Source organism: Notothenia rossii (assembly GCF_949606895.1).
Source record: "Notothenia rossii genome assembly, chromosome: 7".
Lineage (NCBI taxonomy): Eukaryota > Metazoa > Chordata > Actinopteri > Perciformes > Nototheniidae > Notothenia > Notothenia rossii.
In genome coordinates this window covers 1,182,699-1,203,226 of record NC_136905.1, presented here as the reverse complement: position 1 = coordinate 1,203,226, position 20,528 = coordinate 1,182,699, and the positions used below count along the sequence as shown (strand labels likewise).

General features: G+C 41.6%; 1 protein-coding gene across 1 annotated transcript; it reads left to right on the top strand.

Moving 5' to 3' along the window:
- The first annotated feature begins 6,390 nt into the window (after window positions 1-6,390).
- Window positions 6,391-19,885, top strand: LOC307047491 (uncharacterized protein). The gene is made up of 2 exons (XM_079694502.1): window positions 6,391-7,095; window positions 18,307-19,885. The coding sequence occupies exons 1-2, from the start codon at window positions 6,855-6,857 to the stop codon at window positions 19,350-19,352; spliced, it is 1,287 nt and encodes a 428-aa protein (XP_079550628.1). The 5' UTR covers window positions 6,391-6,854; the 3' UTR covers window positions 19,353-19,885.
- The last annotated feature ends 643 nt before the right edge of the window (window positions 19,886-20,528 follow it).

Below are 20,528 nucleotides of genomic sequence, written 5' to 3'. Positions count from 1 at the left end.
ATGTTTTACGAGAGATAAGGAATTCAGAGGGAAAGGAGCAATTTTGAGCTCTGCTCTTAACAACTGCTTTTTTTTAAGGTCATACGTCAAACGCGTCATATTACATCACACAGGGGAAACATCTCCGCTCTCTGACCGCGGGTATAGTTAGTAGTTGCATTGAGTTGAGCGGTTGTGTTTAAGTGAGCTGGTATTTTTCGGTAGTTTTACATTGTATTTCACCATTTTTAATCATGGTGCAGTATTGTGTTTGTGCAGGTTGCACAAATACCAGCCTGTCAGGACATCGAGTCCACAGTAAAAAGGACCGGAGGTAGCGTTCGTTCCTGGGTGCGTTGTGCATCCACCTCCCTGCAGCACATATTCTCCACAGCTTTATCAGAAAACCGTATTACTTCTCTCTCCCCCCTTCGCTGCTCTCTCTCTCTCTCCCCTCCGGTACACGGCACCGTAAGACATAGTGTGGAGTTGCATTAGGTAACGCTGTGGTGGCTGTACTGCTCCAGCCGTCTCCTTTGTGTTTGTTTGTTTCCCCCTGTCTGTGTTGTTTGTGTGTGCGTGGTGGCTGTCACTCCTGGCTCCCGGCTCAACCTCCACTCACCTGCTGCAATCAGCTGTGCACACTCCCCGACTACACACCTGCTTTCCATCAAGCCATTTACAACGACATATCAACGGAGGCTCGACAACCTTTCTCCGCCAGATCGTCAAGTATCAGCCGTATCTCGCGTCTCTCCTCCGGTACACAGCACCGTAGTGTGGAGTTGCATTAGGTAACGCGAGATACGGCTGATACTTGCGCATTAGTTTCTGTTATGGATCAGTATCAACAGTCCTGCCAGTAACGTTACTATATTATCAATGCTACTTTAGTTATAGCCTGATATATGATAGCTAACTTCACAATGTTGTGATTTGACGTTAGCTAACATTCTGTAGCTAACGCCGGTCACTCACCAAGATAGCTGCCCAGTTCTCCACTGGTTCTCCTCACACCACAGCTCAATTTCTCTCCGATGGCCGTTATTTCTTCTAATCCTTGGCTGCTCCTGGTCTCTTGGACGCCTAGCAGGCTCATAATTATAAGGTTGTGGTCCGTCATATGCATTCAAATATTCATGTTCAACTTCTTCTGTGTCAAAACTAGCATTGGGATCCATGTTTATTAATACGTTACACCGGCCGCTCTCCCCCTTGTTTCCCCCATGTTACGTCACACGCGGGAGGTCACGTGCCGAGGCTTTTTTATGCGGAAGTGAACATTTCTTACAAAAACGACGCCAGATGTCACTGTAGTGTATATTTCTCTATATTTTTGGGAAAATCTAGTGTATTCATCATTTTCCTACACATTTATTCACAGGTGTCTTTAACCTGGAAGTTGCTCTTTGACAGTTATTACGAGCCCTGGCTCAGCCTTACTCACCAAGAGCCCAGCGCTTAGCCTTCTTACAGGCAAAGTCACTGATCAAGTCCTTGAAGTCCAACTTTCTAGCCAACTGGCTTTCAATGGACTGCATGGCAAGACTGCAAAGCCTTATGGGGGGACAGGGCTGCGGAGCCTAAAGATGGATCTGTTGGTCCTGGCACCAGGGGGAGGGACAAATGATTTATATGAATAGCTGCTAAAAATGTACCTGCATTTATTAAATGTCAGCTAAAAGAGGAGGGAAATGAAAAACCTCAGCATTTTCTGTGAAGATATTAACAGTACTTAATGTCAGCAAAACATTACAATTAGTATTTACAATGGACTACGCTTAGCTAACAGACTAATTTCCACCACTCATGGACCACACCCACCTCTTCTTTTGAAAAAATGGGTGACATACTATCGCCCTTTAGTCCCTCTCTCTTGACTTTCTCTCCTTTCTTTTCATTTTTTCTTAATGTTCTAAAAATGTTTGGGGCCCCTGTCAGTCACGGGCCCTTAGAATCGTCCTAACTTTTCAGCCCCTTACGGCGCCCCCCAGTGTCCCCATCAGGCTCCACTCCCTTCCTGCCTCTCTTACCCCCTCACCTTCTGTTCCCAGTGTCCCCATCAGGCTCCACTCCCTTCCTGGTAGCTCTTACCCCCTCACCTTCTGTTCCCAGTGTCCCCATCAGGCTCCACTCCCTTCCTGCCTCTCTTACCCCCTCACCTTCTGTTCCCAGTGTCCCCATCAGGCTCCACTCCCTTCCTGCCTCTCTGACCCAGTCTCTTAGTTGTTCCCACTCTGTTTTGTACATGTTACAGTGTAATATGATGTGTTCCACATTTTTCTTTCACTCCACACCCCCTGCACTCTTCAACTTTGCTTTTTCCCATTATAAACATCGTGACTGATTTCTGTAACTTGTGGTATCTCCTCCCACCTTGTCTGTCATATTTCCATACCCTTCTTCTTAATTATTGCTTTTCCTTCTCCTTTTCCAAGTGAAACTGGTCTTGCTATTTCCTTTCCTAACGCCTCTTTTGCTAACTTATCAGCATGCTCATTCCCTTGAACCCCCTCATGTGTATGGCATTATATTTGTGCCTCCATCCTGAGCATGCAATGAAACATGTTGAGCATGATACGGTTCAGCTGACTCAGATAAGGAGATATATGATACATTATGATGTGATATGCCGCGGACTGTACTTAATGTTACTCTGATCCGGTTACTTATGTTGTGGCAGATATTTAAGTAAGCTTTCTTAGCGCTAATGTTATAATAGTCAGATTGCTCTGAAGATGGGAGGTGATATTCTATTAATGTTCACGTTCACACAGTCGGTGATTTTTGCCGGCCGTCTTTAAACTGTATTTCCTTTCTCCTGTGACTTGATTGCTTTAAACTCCACACACTGAGATCCTAATAGTTGGTGAATCCCCGACGTGATATTCGCCACACCAGGAGAGCGGTTGCAGTTTTCAAAGGAGCTTGAACAATGCCGGCAGACATACACTCGGGCCCATACAGAAAGGTAAAGAAGTACCTGTTCATTCAAAATCTTCAATAGATTACTGTTACAACCCGGCTCCAGGGCTGAAACATAAAGCAGGGAGGCGAGACGAGAGGTAAGAGTACAACAGTTTATTCTCAGCCACAAACAACTGAATGTACACCAGCAATAGGTCCCTGAAGCCGGCGCAGAGGGAGTGCCCAGAGGAGTGAGAGAGACGTATCCGGCTGGGCTCCTCCTATATTCTTTTCCCCAGATGTAGCTCATCAGGCAGGTATCCTCCCGCCATTACCATCCTCGGTGGAGAGAACCGCCTCAAAGAACGAACTGAGGGAGACATCCGCTTTCTGCTCTATCACCAACTCACTGCGGGATACAGACAACAACAAGTCAGGAATAACCACAGAATCGATCTCACTGACCTCTTCCCCCTGCTCAGACTCCTGCTGTGCATGGCTCACAGCCCGGGTCACAGAGCAAGCCACAAACACTCCAGGAGAGCACTTAACATTCTCCTCTGCGTTAACAGTCACAGTGGGTGAAGATGACTGCATGGTAGGCGGTGGACCCTCAGCCCACACCCGGCTGCCAGCCAGGCCGTTACCCAGGATAACATCCACACCACCAATCGGCATTAGAGGACGGACCCCCATGGCGACCTCACCTTGAAGATGTTCGTGCTATCACAGTGGAGATTGATCACCGCGTGTGTGCACAAGAGCGCTCCACTGACCTGACACGGGGCCTTGATGGCTCAGATGCGGCGGCGGTGGACGGGGCCCGCCTAGACGGCACAGCACTGGGGGCAGCACAGACAGGAGCCTCAAACTTGGGCTTCGGAGTGAGGGCTGCGGCGGGGGCCTCTGCTCTGAACGTGGAGAGCGCTACAACAATGGATAGTCCCAGTTGATCAACGTGTTTGCCAGGCTCTCCAAAGTGGAGTCATGTTGTGAAAAAAGGCCGACGTCATGCCTCAGAGAAGGCTGCTGATAAACCAAGATTGCACACTGTTGCTCCCGAGCGGAAAAATAAATCTGGTAACGTGCCTATTGTTGGCACCGGAGTTTCGGGCAACATCAAAGTGATCAAGACTAAGCTGGTGAGTGTTTTTGCTTCCAAGTTCTCACCAGACCTAGATGCTGAAACTTTGTCTGTGTATCTTAAAGAAAAACTTGACCGTGAGGTTGCCTGTTGCCAAAAAAAACTACACGGTAGATACGGTTCATTTAAAGTATCTGCTGAATGCAATGAGGTCAGTGAAATGTACAATCCGGAGATCTGGCCAGAAAGGGCATTTGTCCGGTGATATTCCGCGCAGAGCTATCGGCTCAAACACTGCACCTACTGCGGGGGGAATGAGTGTGCCTGCTGGTGCTATGGGCACTCACTTGTCTCGCTAAATGACTATTCGGGTCTTGTCGTACAACTGTCGTGGCCTTCGTATATGGGTAGTTGACCACCTTCTGGAGAACTGTGACATAATATGTATGCAAGAGACATTTTTAGCGAAGCAAGACTTGGAAAAACTGAACTCTTTCAATGATAATTTCCATGGGGCTGGGGAGTCTACTACTGACTTTGGCATGGGAATAGTCAGAGGAAGGATATCAGGGGGTGTGGCTATCCTGTGGAATAAGAACCTTGATTCATCAATAAATGTGGTTAGGCTTTGTGCCGACTGGTGCATTGCAATAAAGTTTACTCACAATGACAAGGAAATTGTATTATTCTAAATGTGTATACACCCAATGAATGTCATCAGAATGAGGATGAATATCTAAATAGGCTTGCTTTCATTAATTCCTTTATTCCAAGCAATACTTCTTGTGTGTATATCATTGGGGATATGAATGCAGATATCTCAGACAGGAACTCATTATTTGCCAAGCATATGGCTCAGTTCTGTCACGATAACAATTTTATATTGTCAAGCAAGGTGCTTTTGCCTGCAGATAGTTATACCTACATTAGCGAGGCCTGGCATACTACGTCATGGCTTGATCATTGTATTAGTACAGCTGATGTGCATGCTTCACTTGAGGGAATGAGCATTCTGTATGCGACAGAAACGACTGATCTACCTGGGCTAACCAGAAATGTAAGTAGTGCTCAAACAGAAAAACTAGACTGGTCAACCCTCACAAAGGAAGACATTACATCCTATTATGCTCAGACGGATACATCCTTAACTAATATTCATCTACCTAGAGAAGCAATTATGTGTAGTGATGTTAATTGTAAGGATGCAAAGCATAGGGGTGATATCCGCTCCATGTAAAATGATATAGTAAGTGCTCTGTATGAAGGCAGTAAGCCTTACTACAAAAGTAACTATAAGACACATAACATCAGGCCTGGCTGGAATAGGTATGTGGCTGAGTGTCATGCTGAAGCCTGTGAAGCCACTAAATCATGGGCTATGGCAGGCAGACCCAAACAAGGGTCTGTATTTGAGTACAAGAAGCTTACTAATGCAAGATACAAGTAAGCTATTCGCTTCATCTGTAAAAATGAGCAAGCCATGAGGGCCGATTCCATGGCTAAGAAGCTACTAAGAAACAATGTTATGGATTTTTGGAAAGAAGTGAGGGCTATTAATAAATGCAAAATATATCTACCATGCACTGTTGACGGAACATCCGGAAAAGACAACATTGTGGATTTATGGCGACAGCATTATTGTGACCAAAATATTTGACGGCGCTGATTGGCTGAAATTATGTTTCGGCGGCACAGTTTACTATTGAGACTTTTGCAACGTGCTGGTTGCTGCTGTTTGGCTCGGGGGCAGCGCCCCGTAATGATAAACTAATGCCAAGGGCAAGGCCAGGCAGGAAACATGTGACTTATCAGTAACTTTAGACATCGTAAAACAATTTTAAACAAGATTTTATTGTAGATTATACATTTTACTGATACCTATTGTATGATATTTACCTTGTTCATTAAAAATTAAAAATATAAAATATATATATTTTTGAAATATATATTTTAAAAAAAAAAAATTTTTTTATTTAATATTTTTTTTAATATACTCTTAAGGCTGCGGGCGTCTTTGTCCCGCGAGATTTCAACGTCTCATGTGAGCGAGCCTCCAGAGCAAGTCGGACAAAATGACTAACCATCATGCAACGTACGAGCAAGACGTTGATCGAAATTGCGCAGGTCTGCGCAGGTCTCGCTTGTCTCAAACAAGCCTACATCCATCGTGTGTAAAACTCGCGAGAGTTTGCAAGTCACGTGGCTGAATGTTTACGTTTGGCAGGCAGCCTTTTAGTTACGATAGTTAACTAACATCAGTGGGCCACAGCAAATGATGGTGAGAAGCTAAACTATCTATTAATGATGTCAATGACAGGGAGTGTGATTGTTGAAATAGGGTGTTAGCGGTCTTGCTGTTCAAAGAAGAATGACAACTCTAGATCACCAACACTATGGTTTATTTTTTATTCACAGGCAAGTCAACGTTGTCACAGTAAAAGTCCCAAGATAGCTCCTGGTGCAATACAATGTTCCCTTTCAGTGTTTCACTATTATGTCTGATGTTTCTCTATTAATATTGCTGCTGCATTAATGTGTATGTTGCATGTCACTGCTGTAGATGTGTTTCCGAGCCGCTCCAACGAGAGTTACAACGAGAGTTACAACGAGAACGTGACGTCATATTTACATAAGACGGATCCTTTCTAGCCATAACCGAAGAACCTGGATCCATGTGGCGTCTCGTCGCTACGGTTCTCTCTCTCTGTGTATTCCTGAGAAAGTGTGTGTGAGCTCCAGCACTACTGATCCATCATCTGTTCCTGGATAAACCTCTGAATGAACTCTGTGCTCTTTTTTCTGGAGCGTTTACCTCGGACTATAGGAGCTAGCTTAGCATGCTAGCTGGAAACACGTTAGCAACACTAGTCAGATTGAGAGTTTGATGGAGAGAGAAACGGTGTGTTTAATAGGGAAAGGTGATCTAGGAGACATGAGTAAAGTCAAAAAGCTGCTGTCGTTGAAGAAGCAGCAACTCACTGCTGCTGATGAAGAGCTATTTGCTCTGTTTGAACAAACAATAGCAGAGCTCGAGGAGGAGCTGTTTCTTTCCAAAGAGGAGAACAAGAGACTCCAGAAACTACTGGACGCTGTTTTACAGCCTCAGCTTCGGATCCACAGAGCAGGTCTGTTCCCTTTACCCTTAATTAACACTTTACACTCTTCAGTAGCACTTTATTATCACATTAATAACACTTTAGACCCTTTAGCAGCACCTGCTGCAGGTAGTACATCCTTAAGTAAAAGCACAAACAGCACACTGAAAATACTCCATCACAAGTTAAAGTACTGCATTCATATCTTATTTAAGTAAAAGTATGTAAGTCAGGGTTCCTGCAGGTTTCGCCAACTCAAATTTAAGACTTTTTAAGACCTTTTTGAGACCACTTTGAGTAGAATTTAAGACCTATTTGACGGCAAGAAAGTATAAAGGAAAATTGCTATGAAAGAAGAAATACGTCCCACAATTACTTACAAAGTAAATGTATTCATGTTCAACATAAGAACAAGGACTGAACATAACAGCATAACAGTACAGAACTGTGTTAGCCAAAAAGTGTGTGTGTGTGTGTGTGTGTCTCTATGTGCTTGTGTGTGTGTTAGGGCTGTGCAATTAATCGTATTTTAATCGCAATTACGATTTTGGCCTGCCACAATTACAAAAACAACATAATCGAAAAAAACTATTATTTAGCTTTGTTAGGTTGTGACAGTGCACTACCACATATTTGCTCTAATTAATTTGAGTCTAATTTATATTTATTTATGATATTTATATATGTTTAGTAGCTTGTGGAAGTGCGCTCTAAAATATTATGGATCTTGTTTATTGGTATTTATTATTTTTGATATTTATTTAAATATCATTTATTTTTGTATTGGTTTTTCAGTTGAATTATACGTTCAGGGTAATCAACAGTTAAAAAGATACTGTTCAAATTATTATTTGTTTTAAAGTTCAATAAATAGATGTTTTCAAAGTCAATGAATAATCATATTTAATAATCGTGATATCAATTATTGTGTGTGTGTGTGTGGCTCTGCTGCCTTGGCTACAATCTTTCATCGTTGCTGTTGTATGATTGGTGATTAGCTACGGTATTTAGCGTCTACAGCACCTCCGCTTTTAGGGTTGACGTAGACCCAAACGTCGCCCGGAGGTCCCCCGGTGTTGTTGTGGGAGCTGCTGCAGTAGCTAACGCTACATTAGCAAAACAAACGCTTATTTCTTTTTCAAAAGGTGCAGCAGGCTTCAAACACGTTCCCCTCCACTGGTTTCAACCAAGCACTAAATTCGATGTTTTCCAACCAAATACGGTTGAACTTACACTTCCCCATATTTATTTGTAAGTAGATTCGAAGAGACATGAGTTTTTGACTGCCGCTAGCTGAAGCTTGGTTGCTAGGTTACTAGCTGGGTGTTCTCCGATAAGGGGCCGGGGGAAACAAAGTTAGTGATTACTGGTTCCATGTTGATTTATTTCAACACAAATTGTTGGGGGGAACTGAAAGGCTCTTACCGTACTGGTTACTTTGCAGCCCGGACATTTTCCCCAAAACACATTTTAGACGCGATCGCAACACAGAAGTACCTTTCATATCCGATCATTTTTAAGACCTTCTAAATCATATTTAAGATCTTTCTTATTTTTTTGGTCATATTTAAGACCTTTTTAAGGCCTTGAAAAGTCTTACATTTGATAATCTGAATTTAAGACTTTTTAAGACCCCGTGGGAACCCTGGTAAGTATTATTAGACACATGTACTTTATTATAATAATTAAAATGTATTGCGGAAGAGCAAACCTACCAAAATAAATATATTTATAAAAATACATACATTGAATAATATGCCATTTAATGTGCTGATTTAAATATGACCCATGCATGTGGGCACTAGTTGGTTAAATGTGACATACATTGATACTTTAGTTTTAATGTGCTTCTTTATTCACCTTTCTTTTTAAATGTGTAAAAGCAAATAAAAACAAATACTTTGGATTAATTCAAATTGCGGGAGAATAATTCATAAAGAAATGAATGAATAAATATTAGGGATGCTCCGATCGATCGGCCACCGATCGATATCGGCCGATACTCACTCTCTACCGATCGATTGGACGCTCTAAAAATGCCGATCGCATGACGTAAAATGATGACGTAAAATACATGACACTTTTCTCTGTGCGCGGCAAAACAAGCTCGCCAAAATAGCTTCACCAGTCTGGCAGTATTTTAAGGTGTCCGAAAAGGACAATAAAATAGCGGTATTGAAGAAAACTGTGATGCTCCTCTCGCTCCCAGGAGAGAAACTTAAAATAAAGAGACAAATGGAGTCTCTGAGAAGGTTCAAATGGGTACTTTAATTAAGTAACGTGGTAATAGAACAAGCAGAAGGTAAAGAAGAGACAAATGCCGGTGTTGTCTCGGTGGTGGCAGCTGCGAAGAAGGAAGGGCAGAGCTGTGCTCACCCGCCGCCTTATATCCTCTCTCGTGCTGAAGAAGGGGGGGCCCCCCCGCCTTACCCCTAGATTCCACCAGGTCCGTCTTCTGCGCGTTACGGCTGTGCCACGTTTTTGGTCCGGCCTCCTCCGGCGTCATACCCTACCGGACGCGTTTCAGAAGCATTTCAGAAGCGGAGCCTCTTGCCTGCCGGCTCGCAGATTTGGGCATATTTCCTGGACAGACTACTTTGTACAGACAAAGCTAATAATAATTATAATATTCCAGTTATAGACGACATGAATCAAAGATGTGCTGTATTCTAGTGGTAAAAAAATGCATTCATCATCATAATTATTCTATATATGTATAATGTACGCAGTGCCTGTAAACCTGAGGAGAACGCTGGCATTTCTCCTCCTACTTGAAACACTATGGAGGGATAGGGTCTGCAAAATTATTTTGTGTGTGTATGTATATATATATATATATATATATATATATATATATATATATATATATATGCATATGCTATATACTCCAGCGATTAAAAACCAGGCCTTGTCCTTTCTGATGTTGTCCTTGTAAAAAGCATTGGTTACATCATATAAAATTGTGTGTTTTTCCACCTCCAGAATGAAAAGCTCCGTGCGTGTCGTAGTGAAGGTGTTGTGATGAAGGAGGGGGGATCTGCAAAATTAGTATATGTGGGGGATGGGCCTGGCCCGGATGCTCTGACCGTTCCACTCCCTGCCTACGTTACGGCTGCGCCGCGACAAAAGTAGGATTCATCCTAATTTTAGAGGAGCCCTGCGCCGAGCCGCTTCTGGGACGCTTCTGAGCCGTTACGCGCCGCGTGTGGTAGAATATCACCCATTGACTAGAGTGGCCACGATCGCCGTGAGCACCGCGGCGCAGCCGTAACGCAGCGCAGCCGTAACGCGCCGCAAACGGACCCGGTGGAATCTAGGGGTTAGCCTGTTAGGTCCCAAGCCTGTTTTTCAGATTTCCGGCTCGAAAATGACATTCCCAGAACAAATGGCCATATCTTCCCTTCTAAAAGGGTTAAATTAATAATCTTTTTTCTCAAAGTAATGATAAACCTGTGAGTTGGATGTAGAAGAGTCAGTATCAATATAGATGTTTTTTATTTTAAAGAAAATTCAGATTGAACATGGTAAAAAAACTGTAAATTATAGTGTCCGTCCAAAAAATATTTCGTACTTATAGTGAAAACTTTGGATGATGGGTTAGTAGACTAAAAGCTTTAGGAATCCAAAGTACAACATATAAGTACCCTGTATCAAGATTGATGTAAAACAAGTGATATTTGACCTTTTCAGACAGATTTAGCAAAAAAAACCTCTTCTGGGGCCATTTGGGTTGATTTTCCATATCTCTGGCCTCCCTTTTGATTTTGACATGTGACATCTCTTTCTGACCGTTAGAGCCAATAGAATCCAAGGGAAATCGTCCTGCACACACACAAAAAAAGGTGGCGTCTCTGCGCATGAGAGCTTGCAGCAGAGGGGAGAAATATCCCTGCTCTGATATCAAGCAACGGAAAATCTGTTTTATTGCTTATGGATTATCAGAACATTTCAAAAGGGACACAGTCACATTGGATATTAACCTATGGATTAACTACAGCATCGTTGTTTTCGTTTTAATGCCATTGAAGACCAGTTTAGACTAGACAAAGACGAAGGTAAGCCATGTTAGCGTTGTGGGCTACCAAGCGCCACATGTTTTGATGTACGTCTTTGTTGATAACGTCGCGAGTTTGTATCTTTCAGTGTTGAGGTGGGCACCGTTAGATAGTGGGGAGGGGCTAACCCACGTGTTTTGGGTGACGTCACACATCAAAGGGTAATGTGCGTCAGTAGTTGCAGGAAAGTTATGCCGTCTAAAGCTTCATATTGTGTGCCTAAATGAACGTGAGTGTTTGTCCACAGTGCTGCCTGTTATGTTGTTCTACACTTCATTATTATTGTGATGACTTCTGTGCCGATGTGGCTTAATGCAGAGTCTCCATGCTCATGTGATCGGTAGATGCTGCGTGCATGATTATTATGGCTGCTCATTAAGTCACTTAAGTGAGTTGGCACTCCTGTCTCAAAGTTAGGTGTGTAAATACACAGTGTTGAGTGGCACAGATATATTATTAATGTAATAGGATGTAGTTTATGTGGATAAATGTTTATGTGCCGTTAAAGGTGAGATATTATGTGTTTACAGTTCATTATTGCTCTGCTACTCGGCTACCGGAAGTAGCATGTCTGTAGCGTTTCACAATAAGAGCATCTGCTGCCGCTTTCCGCCAACCGGAAGTGGAACGTTATTCATTAGCGGTAACTTAACTTTGAATCTCTGTGTTGCCTGGTAAAGAGTGTTTGACATTATATGTTAATGTGTTTATGATTATAAGAGAAGGGAGACATGTTGTATTATAGCTTGTCTAGATTATTATTTCTATAGGGTTTGGCATTATTGTGTATATTATTTATATATGCGTTATCTTATATTGCTTGTATTTTGCCACACACTGACAAATATCTGTATGTCTGCCTAAATAAGTAAAAAAGTCAAGCCTCATCTTAGCTCCTCATTTCCTCTATTCTAGACCTTTGGCCTTAAGTGGTGTTCTGGCATGTCATTTTCGAGCCTGAAACCTGAAAAAACAGGCTTGAGGCTTAAGAGGTTAGTCTTCAATGTCCGACATCGCGTCAAACAGTGGCGGCCGGCCCATGGGGCGCTAGGGCCACCGCCCCACCTCTTCCCACATTAAAAAAATTAAAATTAAAAAATATATATTAAAAAATATATATATATTTTTTTTTACATTTTAATGAACAAGGTAAATATTATATAATTGGTATCGGTAAAATGTATAATCTACAATAAAATCTTGTTTAAAATGGTGTTACGATGCAGTGTTTCCCCTAGGATGGAGCATAATGTGAGCGCGGAGCGCGTGGAATTTTTTAGTGCGTGTGAAGTGCGCCCTGCCAATTTGTTTCTATGTGTCTGCACAAGAAAGGCTCTTGAGGCCTATTACCAGGGCCGGTTCTAGACAATTTGCTGCCCTAGGTGAGATTTTAGGCGATATCTTATGTGTAAAGAATAAATGAAAAATTTCTACAAAAGACAAATACACTGCAGAAACTTATTGACTTAGGTAATAGATGTAAAAATGGCTTCAAATGTATTCAGTATTGTATGAACATGTTTGAATTGGGGGGTGGACGTCACATCCTTTAGGGGGGTCCGGAGGTATGTAAAATGCTTCAATCTGGTGCACTTTGAGCACACAATTACTAGAGACCTGATCTAGGGGGCACAACTATAAAACGTTCTTATGAAAAAGATCGGTTTACATTTTAATAATCAAATAAGTATGTGAACATAACCAATAACTAGCATAGCCAATACAAAATAAATGTAGCTTATTTTATTTTTGTTGTTCATTCATATCTTATTTTACCTTGTTAACATTTATTTATTTATGCACATTTTTGTATCTCTCCAACTTTAAACAATATTTTTGGTTTACTGTCCTATAGTATACATTGGAATGATTTCAAACCTGTTTTTATTTATCCTAATAATTATAAAGGAGTGCCTTGGAAATATGTGTTTACATAATTTGTGGTCAAAACGTTTGAAACCCACTGAGATAACTTGGACTAAAATTAACTATCTAAACACTCAGAGAGTCCTTAACCTCACTGAGCCTCTCAGTCTGACAGGAGAGCTCTCCTCCACCCTGGTTGTAGAAACATCTACTTCTTATCTCCGTTAGCGCAGCTAGCACCAGATTCTAATAACATCAGCGACGGTACCGGTGCGCCCTCTCCCTTGCTCGCTCTCTCGCTACCACGCTACCACTTTGGCTGTGAGCTGCGGGCGCCCGATAAGCCAACATCCCCCACTTTCATCACTTACAGCGCCCACCGTACAAGCCAAATTAAAAGTGTAACCGGGGTGAAAAGGGTGTTACATTTACTTAATTATGAATGTTGTTACATCAAGGCCGAACATTTGGATGAGCACCAACGGTCAAAAATGTTTTTCCCTCCCAGAGCTACCAGCGCAGCGCCCCCCAGATCTGGCGCCCTAGGCGACCGCCTGTTTCGCCTATGCCAGTAATGTATGTTGTATGTAGGGGAAACACTGCGATGTCTAAAGTTACTGATAAGTCACATATAAGTTTCCTGCCTGGTCTTGCCCGTGTATCATTACCCTCTCTCGTCTGGGCGCTAAGAGAGGAGCCCTCAACCAGTGCAGCAGCAGCTACTAGCAGCTGACTGTTGCTATCTGTAAGCTATGGCTCCGAAACATAATTTCAGCCAATCAGCGTCGTCAAATCTGATGATCACCGGGCGCCAATGTCAGCGCCCGGTGCAGGGTTATGGCTAGAAAGGATCCGTCTTGTGTAAAACTCTCGCGAGAGTTTGCGAGTCACGTGGCTGAATGTTTACGTTTGACAGAAAGCCTTTCAGTTACGATCGTTAACATCAGTGGGCCACAGCAAATGATGGTGAGAAGCTAAACTATCTATTCATTATGTCAATTACAGGGAGTGTGATTGTAACTGTGTGTGTGACTAGCTGGATGCAAAGAGGTAAACACTGTCTTTTGTTTCCCATGCTTGCTCTTCAAACAGCCGTGGACAGATACTATGTGCCCGTGCTAAATACACACGCACACGCACACACATATTATTGTAGTTGAGTTTTGACAGCATCCATCAAACTAGATGTTTTGCCTTAATGGTCTGTTTTCTAATATTTCTGTGTTTCTGAACCACGTCTGTGTCTGCATATAATGTTCGTATTTAGTCTCCTCAGGGTTGACGCGGGGTCTTAAAAAGTCTTAAATTTGAGAATCTGAATGTAAGGCCTTAAAAAGGTCTTAACTATGACCAAAAAAAATAAGAAAGGTCTTAAATATGATTTAGAAGGTCTTAAAAATGATGGGATTTGAAAGGTACTTCTGTGTTGCGATAGCGTCTAAATGTGTTTTGGGGGAAATGTCCGGGCTGCAAAGTAACCAGTACGGTAATAGCCTTTCAGTTCCCCCCAACAATTTGTATTAAATTAAATCAACATGGAACCAGTAATCACTAACATTGTTTCCCCCGGCCCCTTATTGGAGAACACCCAGCTAGTAACCAAGCTTCAGCTTGCGGCAGTCAGAAATTACACTCCAGGGTGATAGCAGGACACCCCATGCCATGTAGTCACTCAGAAAAAATCAGGACATTCTGATGTACAGTTTCAAAATAAAAGACCTTTGGGGACAGGGATGATAGCTCATATATGAGACTTCAAAGGTCTTTTATTTTGAAACTGTACATCAGAATGTCCTGATTTTTTCTGAGTGACTAGATGGGGTGTCCTGCTATCACCCTGGAGTGAGATGGATCTATGATACTGGACAGTTTTTGTTTTATTCTCATCTAAACACAGAGGGATGATTTTTTTTTTTACTCTACCGTAATGCATAGGATATTCGCGCACCGAAATATCACGTGAGGCCTGGCTTGACTAGGTTTTCCCGAGTGGAGGCTGGCTTGACCGCAGTTAGTTTAGCATACTCAGCCCGACTCCGCCTGGTTGTTCCTGGCCCTAGAACCACGATTTTATGGGGCCGTTACATCACTAGAAGTCCCAATTTAAGGGGTCATTTCTCCCCCAAAAAAATGTTTTACTCACTGTATCAACAGCCCCACCAAAAACATTTTCCACCAGCCGCCACTGGCGTAAAACAGAGGATTTCGACATTTTACATTCATTGCTTACATCCACACGCCTTTTCTCCTCCTTATCTCTTTCATAACTTTTTATTTATTGCATTTTAACGGCTGTAATTCATTACTTTAATAATACTGGAAATACTTTACGGCAGTTATCATTTACGGTAGTTCCGGATGTTGTCATACCAACTCACGTTTGTAAACAAAAGTTATTCAAATAACTGTACCTTCATTTAATATTCAGCGATAGTAATATCTCGATGTCTATAGATGTAGTGTTAAAGTCAGTAGGCTTTGGTGTGCAATACTCCGTGTACATTTTAACTTTACATTCACAACTCTAAGAAAAGGAATGTTAGCCACATGCTAAATGCTAACCGGAGATGAAGGATTTTCAGAATAAAAGCTTGGCATTAAGATTGTGAGAGAACTTCTGATTTTTCAGAATAAAACAGCATTTAAGCTGACGGTATGTTTAAACTAAATGATGCCATAAAACATTGATTTTGATTTCTAAGATTATGCAACGTGTGTGAAGCAGAAATCCTGCAGCTCCACCCGCTGTGACGGACCGGTGAGCGGAGTGAAACACACACTAAGAGTTAGACCTAATACACTTAGCTATTTGATCTACCTCTGGAACAAGCTAAACTAGTTATAAATATGTTTATTCTTCACTGTCGGGTCACTTATTAGTGGATCAGTGAGCTGCATGAGATACTGACCGGCTGTCAGGAGAGAGGGAGAGGGAGAGAGAGAGAGAGAGGGGGAGAGCGCTTCCGCTCATTTCTCCCGTGTTATTATGCAAAGTTAATGTAAACTTGAATAATGTACTTCATTTGAATGTAATAATTATGTTGGTTGTTGTTTGTGGAAGCGCCAGTGAATGAGACCCATTAACTGAGTTTTAAACATCACTTTAAATGGAAGATCCCCATAGGCCCCGCCCACTCGATCGGATCGGTATCGGCCGATACTGATTCCGGCGATCGGCCCTAAAATTGGCGATTGGAGCATCCCTAATAAATATTTTCAATAATAAATTAAACACATCTAAAATGTTACTTGATAAAGAATAGGGGAACTAGTACAAAGGTCATTAAGTAATTAAAACATTAATATCAATTAATGTAAAATCTCATCAATCAATTATTGCCAACATGTATTTATAATATATTCTGTGTGTGTATATATATATATTTTGTGAGAGATATACACTAGTTTTAGACGCAGTCAAAAGTTTGGACACATCTTCTCTTTGGAAGTTTTTTATTTATTTAAATTGGTTCTACTTTCTAGATTTATACTGAAGACATCAAAACTATAAAATAACACGTTAAAGGTGGGGTAGGTAATTTTGGAGAAACCAGCTCGAGGGCACTAGAATTTGTTAAGATGTTCAGAGCATTTCATGGAATATAACAAAAAGTGTATCTCGAGCCGGTTTCTCAGACTTACCTACCCCACCTTTAACTAGAATTATCTAGTTAACAAATCCAGAATATGATTTATATTTTGCTGGCTACTGCAGAATGCTGTGGTAGCCATGCTGGTTAAGGGTGACTTGAATTCTGAATAAATCACCATCAGTGACACCAGCAAAGCCCCCCCCCCCCCCCCCCCCACCACCATCTCACCCCCTCCTCCATGCTTCACGGTGGGAACCACTCATGCAGAAACATTCCGCTCCCCTTTTCTGCATCTCACAAAGACACGGAGGTTGGAACCAAAAATCTCTCATTTGGACCCATCAGACCAAAGTACAGATTTCCACTGTCTAATGTCCAATCCTTGTGTTTCTTGGCCCAAACAATTCTCTTCTTCTTGTTGTTCATCCTCAGTAGTGGATCTTTGCAGCAATTGGACGTTGAAGTCAAATAGGGCTTTCCACTGTGCACTAACTCTACCTCTGCACAACACAACTGGTGGTCTCAAACACATTCAGAAGGCAAGTCATTCCACACATTGACTCTTGACAAGGCGCACCTGTTAATAGAAAACCATTCCAGGTGACGACCTCATGAAGCTGACTGAGAGAAGCCAAGAGTGTGCAAAGCTGTCATCAAGGCAAAAGGGGCTGCTTTGAAGAATCTAAAAATAAAAATCATATTCTTGATTTTTTTAACACTTTTTTGTTAACTAGATAATTCCATATGTGTTCTTTCATAGTTTTGATGTCTTCAGTGTTAATCTACAAAGTAAAAACAAATTAAAATAAACAAAAAACATTGAATGAGAAGGTGTCCAGACTTTTGAAAGGTATTGTATATATAAATAAAAAAATCTTTAACATTTAGCAGGTTCCCTCATCTATAATCATTTATACAAGCGCAACTTTGAACATGTACAGCAGTAAAATGCAACATACAAAATAAATTAAACACTGACAGGGAACATTTTACTGCACCATCATTACTGTTATATAGGTAAATGGTAAATGGACTGTACTTATATAGCGCTTTATCCAGTCTTTAAGACCCCTCAAAGCGTTTTACATACTACATGTCATTCAGCCCTTCACACCCATTCATACAGAGCAGTGTACCTTACTCTAGTACCTAACATTCACACACATTCACCGTTGGCCATGCCATCGGGAGCAACTCAGGGTTGAGTATCTTGCCCAAGGATACATCGACATGTTGACTGCATGGGCTGGGATGGAACCCACAACCTTCTGGTTGAAAGACGACCACACTCCCTCACAGCCACAGTCGCCCTAAGGTGCCCATAGGAAGGTGCCGTAAAATGTTCTGTTAATACTTGCATACTTTTACTTAAAGAAGGTTTGAATGCAGTATTTTAATTTGTAACAGAGTATTTTCATTCTTTACTGTAGGCGTAGTGTATCTGTGAACGATCCCAAATACAATTCATTGTTTACATTGCGGCTAGTGCTACGCCAGAAAAAAAAAACCTTTTACATTTTTAACTGGAAGTGGAAAGGGGCTGGGCTACATGAGGTGACTTGAGCCAACACAAATACACAATAGGTGGGACTAAGAAAGATAATGTGAAAATATAAAAACAAAGGCATTAATTAGGGCTGCAAAATGTCCCCCATTGTAATGGTGATGAGATTTTTAAATGCTAACACTTAACAGTTTGTTCTGACTGTGTTTCCTGTTTCCTGCAGACGTCCAGCAGCTGGTGGTGGTTAAAGAAGAGCCTCTCCCTGACAAGCAGGAGTGGAGCACCAGTCTGGACCAGGAGGACCCAGAGTCCCCCCCACACATTAAGCAGGAACAGGAGGGAGAGCAGCTTCAGGAGCTGGAGGAGGCTGATATCACCGAGTCCACTTTCACTCCTGACCCTGTGAAGAGTGAAGATGATGAAGAGAAACCTCAGTCCTCACAGCCTCATCAAAGAGAAACTGAACACATGGAAACAGAAGCTGATGGAGATGACTGTCGAGGACCAGAACCAGCCAGGAACTCAGATCCAGAGAACAGTTCACAACCAAAGACTGAGGACCACACTGAAGGCAGTGCTGATTGGAAGGAGACCAGAGAACCTGCCTCAGGCTCAAACTCATTGAAAAATAGACATGAATCTGTCAGTGATCCAGAACGTAGTGCTGAAAAGAAATCATTCAGCTGCTCAGTCTGTAAGAAAGCTTTTTCACATCGTGGACATTTAAAGATACACATGAGAGTCCACACAGGAGAGAAACCATTCACCTGTACAGTCTGTAAGAAAGCTTTTTCACGCAGTGCACATTTAAATTCACACATGAGAGTCCACACAGGAGAGAAACCACTCAGCTGTACAGTCTGTAAGAAAGCTTTTTCACATGGTGTAAGTTTAAAGCAACACATGAAAGTCCACACAGGAGAGATGCCACAGAGCTGCTCAGTCTGTAATAAAACTTTTTCACATAGTGCAAATTTAAAGCAACACATGAAAGTCCACACAGGAGAGAAACCACACAGCTGCTCATTCTGTAATAAAGCTTTTTCACATACTGGAAGTTTAAAGGAACACATGAGAATCCACACAGGAGAGAAACCATACAGCTGCTCAGTCTGTAAGACACATTTTTCACGGAAAGGAACTTTAAAGAAACACATGAGAGTCCACACAGGAGAGAAACCATTCAGCTGTACAGTCTGTAAGAAAGCTTTTTCACAGGGTAAAAGTTTAAAGATACACATGAGAATCCACACAGGAGAGGAAAAATAGATCTGCATAGTTTGTGACAAAAGATTTAAATGGCGTAATCGTTTAAAAAGACCAAGTGTGTTGGTAAGGGAATACATTTGTCTATTTTGTATCCTGATGCCGTTACATGTAATACGTTACTCTCCTAGCCTGTTTTCACCCACCTGCAACCGATTCACTAATAATCACAAATGTTCATTTTTCTTCGACCCCTTGACAACATTTTGTAAAGTGATGCTAGACCAACAACGTGCTGTTGGGTTGTGTGCTCTCTGCAGGACGGTGTCTGTACTCAAAGATTGTTTATCAAATGAGAGCTTCACTCTGTGTTTGTTGTCTAAACAACGCCAACAGAGCGATAAGTCTTCTTTCCAGCAGATGGCATAAATGTTACATCATGCAGTTCAACTGTTATCCACATATTAGAGATTCAAAACAGCAATGTGTGAGATAAGGCTAGTAATTGACTATTTCAACAGAATGTGAAGAGGTTACAGTCTTGAGGCCATGTCCAATATCTTTGTGTTTTGTTTGATTAAATCTACTGAAATGAGCATTCAATGAATCAATTATTCTGAATTACTGTCATTACATCATGGGTTTGCATTGCAATATTAGAACGCATAAAACCCAACTTTATTTCTTCCAAGTTGCGGGTGTTCATTGTTTAGAAGTCCGCTGTGTTTCATCCAAGCTTCCACTGCGTGCTCCGATAATGCTGAAAGTATCTGTTGTATGCTTTAAAAAACTCCAAAAACCTGAATAGAGCTAGAAGATAGCAAAGCCAAGAAAGACCCAGACAGGAAGGAGCCAAAAGAGTTTGTATTTTTTATTTTGTAATATTCAAGCTCTTCTCTTAAGGTATTAGAACTTCCTATCTCAACATGTATCCTTTTATGCATTAAAAAAACCTTACATTTTTGCTGCCAATTATTGAGATTGTTTCACAGCTTTATCTTAAATATTTAGACTTTTGTCTTCACATATAGATTACATAGGATGAACAGCACGATCCACTCTGCTGGATTCTGCCCAAATCGGCTCCAAATGCATGCAAACATCTCGCTGTATCCATACTCCTGCAGTTGTATTGTTCTGGATTCATAGTGAAGTGTATTAGATGGTCTGCACTCTTATTGTTATGTATTTAATATAAAGTGAAATACCCATAAAGTCAGAAAATAAAAGAGTCTCACT

Excerpts from the sequence above, each read along its gene's own strand:
- LOC307047491 (XM_079694502.1), top strand. The coding sequence starts at position 6,855 with ATGGAGAGAGAAACGGTGTGTTTAATAGGGAAAGGTGATCTAGGAGAC. Across the intron at positions 7,096-18,306 it reads GCTTCGGATCCACAGAGCAG|ACGTCCAGCAGCTGGTGGTG; the intron begins GTCTGTTCCCTT and ends TGTTTCCTGCAG.